Source organism: Thunnus maccoyii, chromosome 20, assembly GCF_910596095.1.
Source record: "Thunnus maccoyii chromosome 20, fThuMac1.1, whole genome shotgun sequence".
In the NCBI taxonomy this organism is placed as follows: Eukaryota; Metazoa; Chordata; class Actinopteri; order Scombriformes; family Scombridae; genus Thunnus; species Thunnus maccoyii.
This window is the reverse complement of record NC_056552.1, coordinates 2,383,276-2,395,704: the sequence shown is the minus strand read 5'-3', so window position 1 is coordinate 2,395,704 and position 12,429 is coordinate 2,383,276. Positions and strand designations below refer to the sequence as shown.

Below are 12,429 nucleotides of genomic sequence, written 5' to 3'. Positions count from 1 at the left end.
GAAATTATATCACGAGTCTGTCGCTCCAACGCTTTGGATAAATCAAGAAATGACCAAAGTCCTGTTAGCCTCAGCTGTAATTTAAGCTTAATGCTAACATCCAAAAGTTAACATGCTTATTTTAGCATTAACATTGCTTCATAAAGTAGAGCTTAAATCTTTAAGCCTTTCTGATGTTAAACTAGGTGTACACATTTGTAATTGTAAAATTGAAAACAAATTAATAGAAAATCACAGATGGAATCATTAAGAAGTCATTTATTTTCTCCAAAATGTCTGCCGCTGTTTAGCTGACAGCATCCTGATTCTGCCAATTAAAAACTAGACACTGAAGAACAGATTAAACAGCTCAGGACTGTTTCACACATCTGAACCAGTCAAGGTGAACTTGTTGTAATGTATAAACCGTCACTATCAAATATCAACATGACAAAACACCAAAAGTTATTTGTATATATTTAACAAGGGGGGAAAGTAGGAAGTTTCTAGTTCTTAAATTTAGTGTTTTGAAAGTTTTTTTTTACAAGATGCAATAAAAGTGTGGTCCAATGCACCTTGTGGTTTAATAATGTGTGAAACAGAGTAAAGAGTTTGTTTCCAAAATGCCACAAAACATCTGTCTTTAAGTTTGTTTTTCATTTTTTTAATCAATTCTAACAGTTTGAAGGACCTGAAATCCTTTAAGTAGCACCATTTTGTTCAATCAGTTTGTAGAGTAAATGTTTATTGTCCTATTTTGGAATCAAATTCTTCACATTCAGCTGCTGATTTGCAAAATGAGGAACCTATAATTTGCTTGGAGGCGGACAGACAGACAGACAGACAGACAGCACCACAGTACCATGCATTAGGACACGAAACGTCCCCGTTAGTGTCCATTAACTTCACATTACAGACGACAGGAGAAGAACTCAACAGTAGAACAGTCAGAGCAGATTTACATATGTGACATTCATTTTTGTTTTTCCTCCTTTGTTGGTTTAAAAGTGAGAATGTAGGAAGAAAACCACAGGCAGCGTGTTTGTTTTCCAGCCTTGCTACTGCACGGTCACCACGCTGCACCAATACTGGATAGTTGGACAAAATTACTACTTAACAGTTGGATCACATTTTTTAGTGTTTACTAGTATGCAAGATCTCTGCCTGTGACAGCTCTTTAACTTCATTTAGACAGGAAAACTGTGAACCGTATGAGCCATTGCTGCTAGTTTCTAGCTAACGGAATTTGATACTTTCTACTAGCATAACGTGTAAGCTAACGCACAAAACTAAAGCTGTGTCTCAAATCACATACTTCCGTTAGTATACTTTCATGTAGTACACTGTGTACACTACGTACTTACTCACGTAGTGTGTGAATTTTGACAGGGTAGTGTTGTCTCAAATCAAACATGGTCGTTGTAGATTTGCCAGAAATGACGATCGCAAATTCGCATTAGCTAGCGTTAGCATTTGGGTTATTGTTTGCGCCACTAAATCATTACAGACTGCTAAATTAACACAATAAACATACTGATGGCTTATATCTGACAACAGTATAGTGGTGCTCAGTGCTAAAAAACATGTATAGTTACAACGTCCTTGGCCGCCATTTCCAGAAAAGTGGTCCCTCCCCTTCCGCTATGCAGCCAAGATGGCGGCCATTGAGGGTGAGAATTGTCCATAGTTCCACACTCAAATTTTGAGTGCATTTTCCCATACTTCTCAGTGTGAACACACTCATAATGTTAAGTGTAAGTACAGAAATACGCGATTTGAGACACAGAAAGTGTTTCTGTCTTTATTTTTATCGTCCTGCTAACAAGCTAATCCTTAACTGAAGCTGCGTACTGGTGCAATCTTGGTACAGTAGATGGTTTCCCTTTGCAGTGGAAAAACCATGTTTGTGCGTTTGTAAGCTTTCTAAGCTAATGGTAAACATATTCAGGCTTTCTTGTGTTGTGTAATTGGCTGATCATCACAATATTACCCAATCAGAGGCTGCATTTCATTGAGGCTGATTCAGACATGACTTGAACCAGACTCCTGCAGAGTAAATCAGCTCTTCAACCTGCCTCAAAACCCAAGTAAAGAGATATTTTTCCACATTATAAATGTTAATAAACTAACATGCTTGTACAAAAAATATGTATACACAACATCTTTGTAAAATACAAGTAATACTTCACCTCGTTAGGGTGTTGCCAGGCAACACATAGAGTTGTTTTTGGAAATGTTTGTCAGGAGAGACTGAGCAAGCGTTCGCTCTTCAGAGAGGATGAATCATTGTCAGCAACATCCGAGTGTCTCCTGCTGAACAGCAAGCATCAGCGTTCATCATCAAAACAACATTTTGCAAAGACGGTTTATGCTGTGGAGAGCAACTGCCGACTTGGAAAACATCTAACTGCAATTTTGATCATTTTCTTGTCAAATTAGCTTCTGTATGGAACAAAAAAACTGTCATCCTTGAAATAAAAATACTTTAAAAGCTTTTGGGGTAAATTAAATAAAAAGGCATGGTGGTCCAACTGAAAACAAGGTTTCTTTCTCTGAAAATTTCACATTATTGTCCCATTTAATATTTTTTTTAGGTTTAAACTTAAGCCAAGAGCTTCGACACCGATGCGATGAAACTGACTCATCCTCTCTAGAAGTGCTGTAACCCTGAATCACTGGACGATACTGTTATAGTGACAAAAGGACAAAATCAAACAGTCACATCACATCACACATCATGGTTAATAAAGTGCAAAAAACAAACAATAGAAAAAACAGCAAAAAACAGGCATCTGATTAAAAACCTACATGTTTTTATACATTGTATAAATAAAGTTTGTCTTTGTGCATGCAGTTAGTAAAGCAAACGCTCAACTGATGAACTACGATGAGCACTCTTCTTCTGCATTTCTTTGTAATGTCCTCTTCACTTTCTTCATCGTCCTCTTCCTCCTCATCCGTCTGCTTCAGGCTTCATGATCTGGTAGGTGATCAGGTACTCTGGATAGGCCTGCGGGCAACGGAGAGGCGTTCACTGACACTCAGTAAGACTAAAAACTCTGCTGACATCAGCTCTCCTGCTTGCATTAAGGTTCAATTAGAAAAAAAGAAAACAATTTCTGGAAGATTTCAGATTTCTGTCACTAAATTATGAACGGGATTAAACATTTCTGTAAAATGTTATGTAGATTAAAAAAAGAGTTTGCAAAAGACAAATTTCCATCATTGTCTGCATTAACGGACAATAAAGTTTTTCTTGAATCTTGAATTTTGAAGGGTACACGTTAAAAATTCTGGTGAGTTTTTAAAAAAAAATGTCTACTGTTTTTGTGAAAACATGTCAATAGATTTTAGATATATGATTACATGTAGAAATTTCTCTATAAAGAGGAATTATTCTGTGTTTTAACAGGAAGTATAGTGATTGTTTTATTTTACAAACTGTGCGTGTTGCACTTTTGGTAGCTTTACTTCCTCTTGATCTCTTCTTTCATGTTGCTCACCTGGAGAAGTTTGTTATGTCGTGGGCACCGTCATATTTTGTTGCGTTTAGTGATTGGGTTGTGTTACTAACGTCGCCATGGAGACTGGAGACTTTTAACGTCCTTTTGTAATTAGTCCCGGTCGGGATGATATAATGCTGTCCTGCTAAGATTACAGCGAGGAAAACCTCTTTCACTGTTCATTTGGACACCTGACTGCTGTTTTTAAACACGTGAAAAACTGTGAACCTGAAATTCACCTAAAATGATCAGCAGCAACATCATATAATATTAGTTTCCATCCCACTAACCACAAAATACAACATCACACTGAATACATCAGTCAGCACTAAAAAATACCCATTTTCCTATTGATAAAATTCTGCATTTCTATCCAAAATAAGAGTGCAAACACTGAAAAAAAACCCATCAAAAATCACTTCCCTACTATCTGAATTACAAAAACACAAGCATAACCTGCATTCAGCCTAAATCTTATGTTGAAGCTCGTATCATTTCATGAATATTTTGTGTCGTATATGGTTTCGTATCAAATCTAATCGTCTAAATCAACATGATCTTTACACCAAATTTCAGCCAAATCAACTTTTGACCTTTTGGAGACACATTCAGTCATAAATTCAACTCCCTGCAGCTTCACTGACACTATTTTTGCACTTGCAGGAAAAAAACATGAAGACTGAAAGACAGAAAATGTGATAATATGAACAGCAGCTGTGATAATGCTCCTCTTCATCTCTTCAGTCCTGCTGCTTTAAAGCCGACCACTGCGTGTAATTTCACACACTAAAAACACCGCTGATTGCTTGAGTGGACATCTATTCATGCCGGATTGTGAAGTGCCACTTGTGTGCAGCTATTGGTTTCGGCAGAAGACATCACACGTCCAATCGTCTGCGGTTTCCACTTATACGACGACTATCTGCCACGCTGCTCTCTTATGTTGGAGGCGACACTAACCTGAGAGCTACAAGCGCCAAAGGTCGAGACGAAGCTTCAGATTGCCAGTCAACATAAATTATACCTCAGTGTTTCCATACATGTAGGCTGTTTTATGATGCTTCTCTTCCAGCAACAAAAAAAGTACGTAATGCTTTTTTTCCATTTACGGTTTGATTCCAGTTGTTGGCCTTTCTTCAATCACTGTCAATCAATCAACTGAACAATCAGCAGCCAGGAGGTCAAAGGTGTTTTAAAAGTAATTATTGTAAGCAGAGAAGAGAAGAGAGGAGCTGACAGGAAGATAATTTGAACACTAGTCGATCGATTGAACAATCAGCAGTGTCACAAACAAGCAGCAGCCAGGAGGCCAAAGGTGTTTTAAAGCCATCATTGTAAACAGAGAAGAGAAGAAAGGAGCTAACAGGAAGGTCTTTTCAACAAATGACACATAAACACCATAGAGATCATTAAAAATAATGAAGTTAAAACCCTATTAATATACACTGCATGGCCAAAAAAAAAGTCGCCACCTGGATTTAACTAAGCAAATAGGTAAGAGCCTCCTATTGGATAATCACTGCATGGGTGATTATCTTTCAGCTGGCAACAAGTTATTGAACCCCAACTGATGCAATGAGTAACTTCTCATTTCTTAAACAACCATGTCAAAAGAAAAGATGTTAGTCTGTTTGAGCAGGGTCAAATCATTGGCATGCATCAAGCAGAGAAAACATAGGAGATTGCAGAAACTACTAAAATTGGATTAAGAACTGTCCAACGCATTATTAAAAACTGGAAGGATAGCGGGGAACCTTCATCTTCCAGGAAGAAATGTGGTCGGAAAAAAATCCTAACTGATCGTGATCGAAATCAAATCACAGAAAAACAACAGTAGAACTCAGGGCTATGTTTAATAATGAAAGTAAGAGCATTTCCACTCTCACAATACAAAGACAAGTCAAGTAATTGGGACTGAACAGCTGTGTAGCTCTAAGAAAACCACTAAACAGTGAGGCTAATTGGGGAAAAAAGGCTTCAATTTGCTAGGGAGCATAAAGATTGGACTCTGGGGCAATGGAAGAAGGTCATGTGGTCTGATCACAGACTGTATAAAAATATGGACGTAGTTACCGTGACGTCACCCGTGTAAAATCGGTTTTGAAGCTCAAAGTGAGCTGCTCCGGCCGTCGCCATCTTGGCAGTACGTGACGCTGCCTAACTCCCAGCCAATCAAAAATGGGCAAAGAGGCGGGCCGAATGGCTGAAACAAGCCACCTAACGACTGGCGGACCTGTCACTCAAAGCAGCCATGTCCTTCATTATGCAGAACTTTACAGCTTAATAAAATTTAAACGGGTGAGTTATAAAAGAATTCACCCCCGTACAGTTGTCATGAAAGAGGAAATTAGCTACAGAGACTAAAACCATTTTTTGTACCAGGCTGTAAACATGTTTATTTCTGCTGTAAAGTTGGGCATTTTAACATGGAGGTCTATGGGGATTGACTTGCTTTTGGAGCCTCAAGTGGTCATTCAAGGAACTGCAGTTTTTGGCACTTCTGCATTGACTTCATTTTTCAGCCCCGGAGGTTGCTGCTTGGGTCTGATGAGTCCAGATTTACTCTGTTCCAGAGTGATGGGAGCATCAGGGTAAGAAGAGAGGCAGATGAAGTGATGCACCCATCATGCCTAGTGCCTACTGTACAGTGCTATGATCTGGGGTTGCTGCAGTTGGTCGGGTCTAGGTTCAGCAACATTATGTGCCCAAAGAATGAGGTCAGCTGACTACCTGAATATACCGAATGACCAGATTATTCCATCAATGGATTTTTTCTTCCCTGATGGCACGCGCATATTCCAAGATGACAACACCAGGATTCATCAGGCTCAAATTGTGAAAGAGTGGTTCAAGGACCATGAGACATCATTTTCACACATGGATTGGCCACCACAGAGTCCAGACCTTAACCCCCATTGAGAATCTTTAAGATGTGCTGGAGAAGGCTTTGCGCAGTGGTCCGACTCTCCCATCATCAATACAAGATCTTGGTGAAAAATTAATGCAACACTGGACGGAAATAAATCTTGTGACATTGCAGAAGCTTATTGAATCAATGCCACAGTGAATGAGTGCCGTAATCAAAGCTAAAGGCGGTCCAATGAAATATTAGTGTGTGACCTTTTTCTTTTAGGTGGCAACGTTTTTTTTGGCCAGGCAGTGTATGTGTACATTTCAATAAAAACATAGTAGAGGCGTTGCTGACCTGCTCTCCTCTGTAGATGACGTATTCGGCCAACGCCAGGCCGTTAACGCTCGGTCTGCCGGTGACTGAGTGGTGACCCGGCGGCGAGTGGGCCATCTTCATGGCACTGAACTGCAGGAAGGATTTACCCAGAGTCACCCTGCAGAACAACAGGTGCCTGCGAGGAACAAAACGAACAATAAGTCATTAGTGCGAGGAGTAACTGAAGATTTAAGATCCCAACACAATAACTACAGTTAGATGAGTTGACATTACTCTTATTATTCACTGTCCTCTTTGTTGCACACAGCCCTGAGCCTTCTGGTTCCTACTGAAGATGTAAATCTTTAAAAACGCCTCACAAATGTACTTTTATAAACTAGACTTGATCTATGAATAAGATAAATCAGGCTTTGATACACACACAGTACTTATTGGTACATTAGTTCATTGTTGGCTTTTGATCTTTTTATTCTTCTTGAATATACAAGAAAAGAAAGGAAAGATATCATCAGACCTTTAACCTTCGACAAATGTATCTTTGTATATTCAGGTTTTATTTATGACCCGACGTAGACATCAAGAGACGTAGATAAAACAGTTTCAACAGCATTTTTCTTTCTTTGTCATATGAAGCTTACTGATTTGTTTGGACAGAAAGTAAATCTAGAAAAAGACATTTTAAAAGCTGAGACACTTAAATTATAACTTGAAAACAGTTCAAAGTTCTCTGTGGTGTTTTTTATAAGTTATGTTTACATTGAGTGTGTGTGTCTCTGAGTGTGTTTCCTTCTTCATAAAACATTTGCAAAGCTGATTTTTGGAAAATGTTACATCGTTATTTTTTGATATCAATAAAAAAACTTTATTGATAAACCAGACATACACATATTGTATATCACAGATCCATAATCAAATTATACCAATTTGATAAAACCAATTAAATCAAATTTGCCTTACAATGTTTTCCAGATTTTTTTGTACTTTTTGATTTTGGAGTTTAGTTTTCCGCATCAATTGACAAAAAAATTGGGCAAATTGTTCATTGTTTTTCATTTACAGTAGCAAATAAGGACATTTTATACAGTCATCAATAATACTGTTATTGGTTTTAACAAATAAAAACAAAACCATGTAAATAAACCAAATAAATTAACATTAAATAAATGTAACATTAATGTCTTCTTGCTTTTGTTTCTTGGTATATTACCGCCACCAGCTATTGATCAGTAGAATAGTGTGATTGGATGTTGTTCTTGTGCACATAAACAGGGTTTCACTCTTAAAAACACTGCGTCATGGTGATACTGTTGGTGAACACAGTGTTTTTGTGTTGGGGTGGCGTCATGGTGGCGTTGTGATGGCGTTGTGATGGCGTCGTGGTGGCGTACCTGTGGCAGACGTAGCAGGAGCGGTCTTTGTGCAGCGGGCAGCCCGTCCCTCCTCCGATCCCGTAAACGTACTGGTTGCTCTTTGAGGAGTTCTCGGCGAAGTAGATCCCAGCGCCGAACATCCCGCCGATGTAGGCGTGACGCTCGTCAAAACCTTTATGGATGATGGCGTTGACGAACGGGGAGCCTGCGAGGGAACGGATGCACTACGATCAATACAAATACTACTGATAATGATCAAAGTTTCAAGCTGATTCAAGTTTCTGCTGAGAAATGGATACATTTTATATTTATTTTATTGTGATTATACATTACACATCTTTGTTGTTTTGAACTGGTGATATTCTGACCGTGGAAGAGCATCCGTTCGTTGGAGTGGTTGTGGTTTTCCTCGGATACTTCCTTCCTGCGGTGGGTGTACCGCTCCCAAAGCTTCTTGTTGCAAACCTTCTGGATCTGAAACACAAGTGACCAGAACATTAGACAGCAGGAACACAGCAGTTAATTACTGAATGGTTATCTTCCAGTCTGGTGGGTTATTTTTTATTAGCAAGGCTCACACCATCAGTCCACTACTTTGATCCAGACTGAAGTATCTGAACTACTATTGGATGGATTTCCATGTTAATTTTGTACTGACATTCATGGTTCCCAGAGGATGTATCCTAACGACTTTGGCGATCGACTGACTTTTTCTCTACTGTCATCATGAGGTCGACATTTGTGGTTTTGAGTGAAATATCTTGACAACGAGTGGATGGATTGCTGTGAAATTTTGTACCAACATTCATATTCCCCTTAGGATGAACTGTATTTACTTTAGTGATCCTCATCATCAGGTCAAAATATGAATTTGTCCAATACTTTCATTTAAAAGGCATCAGGTTTCCTTTGAGTTTAGTGTAAATGAGCAAATATTAGCATGCTAACACGCTAAACTAAGATGGTAAAAATGATAAACATTATACCTGCTAAACTTCAATATGTTAGCGTTGTCAATACGCGCATGTTAGCATGCTAACATTAGCTTTTAGCTAAAAGCCCTCAAAGTAAAGCATTTTCAAGAGCGATTGAATTGGGTTGTGTGATGCATTATGGGATAGTTTGGGATCATCACAGTGAATGTTAGCCTTCCAACAGTGTGAGAGGAATGAAGAAACAAGTTTAAATGAACAGAAACAGCCTGAAAGAAAGACATTTTAGTGTCACATCAGTGCTTCTCACCTGTTAAAACCATGGATGTATTACGGAGAAAAGACTTAAAACGTTAGCAGACGGCGGCTACTACGTCAGGCTAACCAACAACGCATCATGCAAGCTACGTCATTCACTCCACAAAATCCAAGATGGTGGTATTTGTTAAACGGCTTTGTGTTGTTTGAATATGAGAAAATATGAGAACACAATTCTTGATGTCACCCTTTGTCCTCTTCTGGCCACCGTACAGTACTACAGTTGTCTCCATGACTGTAAACTAGCCCAATAAAAGTTAAGATTTAAAAACTCTCTTTATGTTATTGATTACTGAATTAGACAAAAACTAGCTGAAGATTTATTCAAACTGAGTCACTTCTACAAAATACCAAGAAATGTTGTATAATCGAGCACGTAGTTACAGAATATCAGTTCTGGTTTTGTTATTGAAATGTTTCACTACACCTGCTTCTACACACATCACTATCACTAAATATTATAACTAACACTATATATAACATTAACACTATACACATGTAAGCAAACAAGTGTGCTAATCGTACTTACCAATTTTTATCTTTGTTGGGTCTTTAACATGAAATTTTGAGTCTGAAAACAAACAGCACGTTACCTTGACCAGGTTGTATCTGTTGAAGACTCCTCCAGCATGGCCGCCGTCTCGGTGCTCTCGGATCGTACTCTGCATCTGATCAACACAAGTGAGGACATCATCGTGTGTCTAACACTCTACCAACCATTTAACAACAACCAGAGAACTAAACTTCTTTCTTTTAGATACGTTATTATGATTATCGTTATTATTGTTAGCGGTAGACGTAGTACTAGAAGTAAAACTATGAGCCTGTACCTCTTCTTCTACTGACTGGAACTCTTTGTCGTCAGCTGCGAGGTCGATCAGCATCGTGCCGCTGTTGGCTGTATTTAACGTCAGATACGGGTTCAGACCTGAAACACACAAACATGTAATTTGATGGTAAAACTTCACATGAGAAACTGCAAACATCCTGCAGAAATGAGGACTTTTATTTTGCATAACAAGTTATCATTTATTATATATTATATACAGTATATATATATTTATTTATATATTGCAGGAAGTTGTTGAATTTGTCTGACAGTTACTTATATTGTATAAATAGATTTTTTTGTTTTTCTTTACTAATTAGTAGTATTTCCATCCTCAGTATTTGTGTTTAATGTTGGTTTTCAGATGTTTTTGTTTACCTACCTGTCCTGCAGAAGTGTTTGTTTATTTTAAATTCATGTGTAGCTGCGTGTGTGCAAGCAAAAGTTTTTAAATAATTTTTTTATAATCACTTACATATAATCCCAATTTTTAAGTTTTGCCCATTGTGTTACCTCCCGCACAATAAGAACAGAAAAAATAACAGATAAGTGAATAAAAATGATTAAAAAGTATTTTTAATATATGTGAATGTGTTTGTGTACACAAAAACATTAACATTTTTATATTTTATTACTGTGCAAACAGACAAATAAAAATATTAAAACTAAAAATAAATAAAACCACTCAGACGAGTAAATACACAACATGGAGGTCACAGGAATCATGGGTTTAAATAAGATGAATTCAAACAAAACAGTCTCATCACAGGGTCCATTTAGTAGCTGTTCTGTATCTTTTTGATCATATCACATGACCTTCATCAGCAGATGAAGGAGTACGACTGTAGATGTTAAAATGTTCGTTTTTCTGAGCACTTTATACAACACGCTGCCTCACAAATCTCTCTCCTCTCTGTCTTGATGCAAAATAGACACGGCTAAAGGAACACATGATTACTATGCAGTGTGTGTGTGTGTGTGTGTGTTGAAGTGTGTGTGTGTGTGTGTGTGTGTTGAAGTGTGTGTGTTGAAGTGTGTGTGTGTGTGTTAAAGTGTGTGTGTGTGTGTTGAAGTGTGTGTGTTGAAGTGTGTGTGCGTGTGTGTGTGTGTGTGTGTTGAAGTGTGTGTGTGTGTGTTGAAGTGTGTGTGTGTGTGTGTGTGTTGAAGTGTGTGTGTGTGTGTGTGTGTGTGTGTTGAAGTGTGTGTGTGTGTGTGTGCGTGTGTGTGTGTGTGTGTGTTGAAGTGTGTGTGCGTGTATGTGTTGAAGTGTGTGTGTGTGTGTGTGTGTGTGTGTGTTGAAGTGTGTGTGTGTGTGTGTGTGTGTGTGTGTTGAAGTGTGTGTGTGTGTGTTGAAGTGTGTGTGTGTGTGTGCGTGTGTGTGTTGAAGTGTGTGTGTGTGTGTGTGTGTGTGTGTGTTGAAGTGTGTGTGCGTGTGTGTGTTGAAGTGTGTGTGTGTGTGTGTGTGTGTGTGTTGAAGTGTGTGTGTGTGTGTGTGTTGAAGTGTGTGTGTGTGTGTGTGTGTGTGTTGAAGTGTGTGTGTGTGTGTGTGTTGAAGTGTGTGTGTGTGTGTGTGTGTGTGTGTGTGTGTGTGTGTGTTGAAGTGTGTGTGTGTGTGTGTGTGTGTGTGTGTGTGTGTGTGTTGAAGTGTGTGTGTGTGTGTGTGTGTGAGTGTGTGTGTGTGTGTGTGTGTGTGTGTGTGTGTGTGTGTTGAAGTGTGTGTGTGTGTGTGTGTGTGTGTTCTCACTCTGCGGCCCGCTGATGAGCCTCTCCACTCCTTTGATGATCTTGTGTCGGTGTCCGTAGGCGTTGATGCCGATATCCTTCAGCTCGCGGTGACCCATCTCCACCAGCACGTCCAGAGTGATCTGCACACACACACACACACACACACACACACACACACACAGGATGAAGTCCTGCTGTCTCTGAATAACGTCTTTATTTCATATCAACCTCAAACACTCTCTGATGAGACTTGCAGGCTTTACTGACATTTATTCCAATGACAAGTATATTATATTCCACAGTATTTTGTTTTAGCTTCCATTATTATTTTTCTAAATATATTTTTGGGGGCATTTTATGCCTCTGATGGATAGCAACAGTTGTAAGATGACAGGAAACAATGGGAGAGAGAGACTGGGAATGACAACCAGTGGTGGAAAGTAACTATTTCACTCAAGTACAATTTAAGGTACTTTATTTGAGTATTTCCACAATCAGAAAACTGAAAACAGATTTGTGTATCAGAACTTTGTTTTTTTGGAGGTAAAATAAAGGAATGAAAGTGAACAGCAGTTGGTCTTATTGG

The 12,429-nt window shown here is 38.7% G+C and overlaps 1 protein-coding gene across 2 annotated transcripts in view; it reads right to left on the bottom strand.

Moving 5' to 3' along the window:
• Positions 1-238: 238 nt before the first annotated feature.
• LOC121887182 (poly [ADP-ribose] polymerase tankyrase-2-like) overlaps positions 239-12,429 on the bottom strand; it is a 34,595-nt gene continuing 22,404 nt past the window's right edge. For both annotated transcript variants that reach the window (XM_042397811.1, XM_042397812.1), the window contains exons 24-30: positions 11,863-11,983; positions 10,120-10,217; positions 9,883-9,957; positions 8,408-8,513; positions 8,058-8,244; positions 6,688-6,844; positions 239-2,989 (exon numbers count right to left, since the gene is read on the bottom strand). In XM_042397811.1, the coding sequence (XP_042253745.1) occupies positions 2,933-2,989; positions 6,688-6,844; positions 8,058-8,244; positions 8,408-8,513; positions 9,883-9,957; positions 10,120-10,217; positions 11,863-11,983 (801 nt within the window). In that variant the 3' untranslated portion in view covers positions 239-2,932. The remainder of the gene's footprint in view (positions 2,990-6,687; positions 6,845-8,057; positions 8,245-8,407; positions 8,514-9,882; positions 9,958-10,119; positions 10,218-11,862; positions 11,984-12,429) is intronic.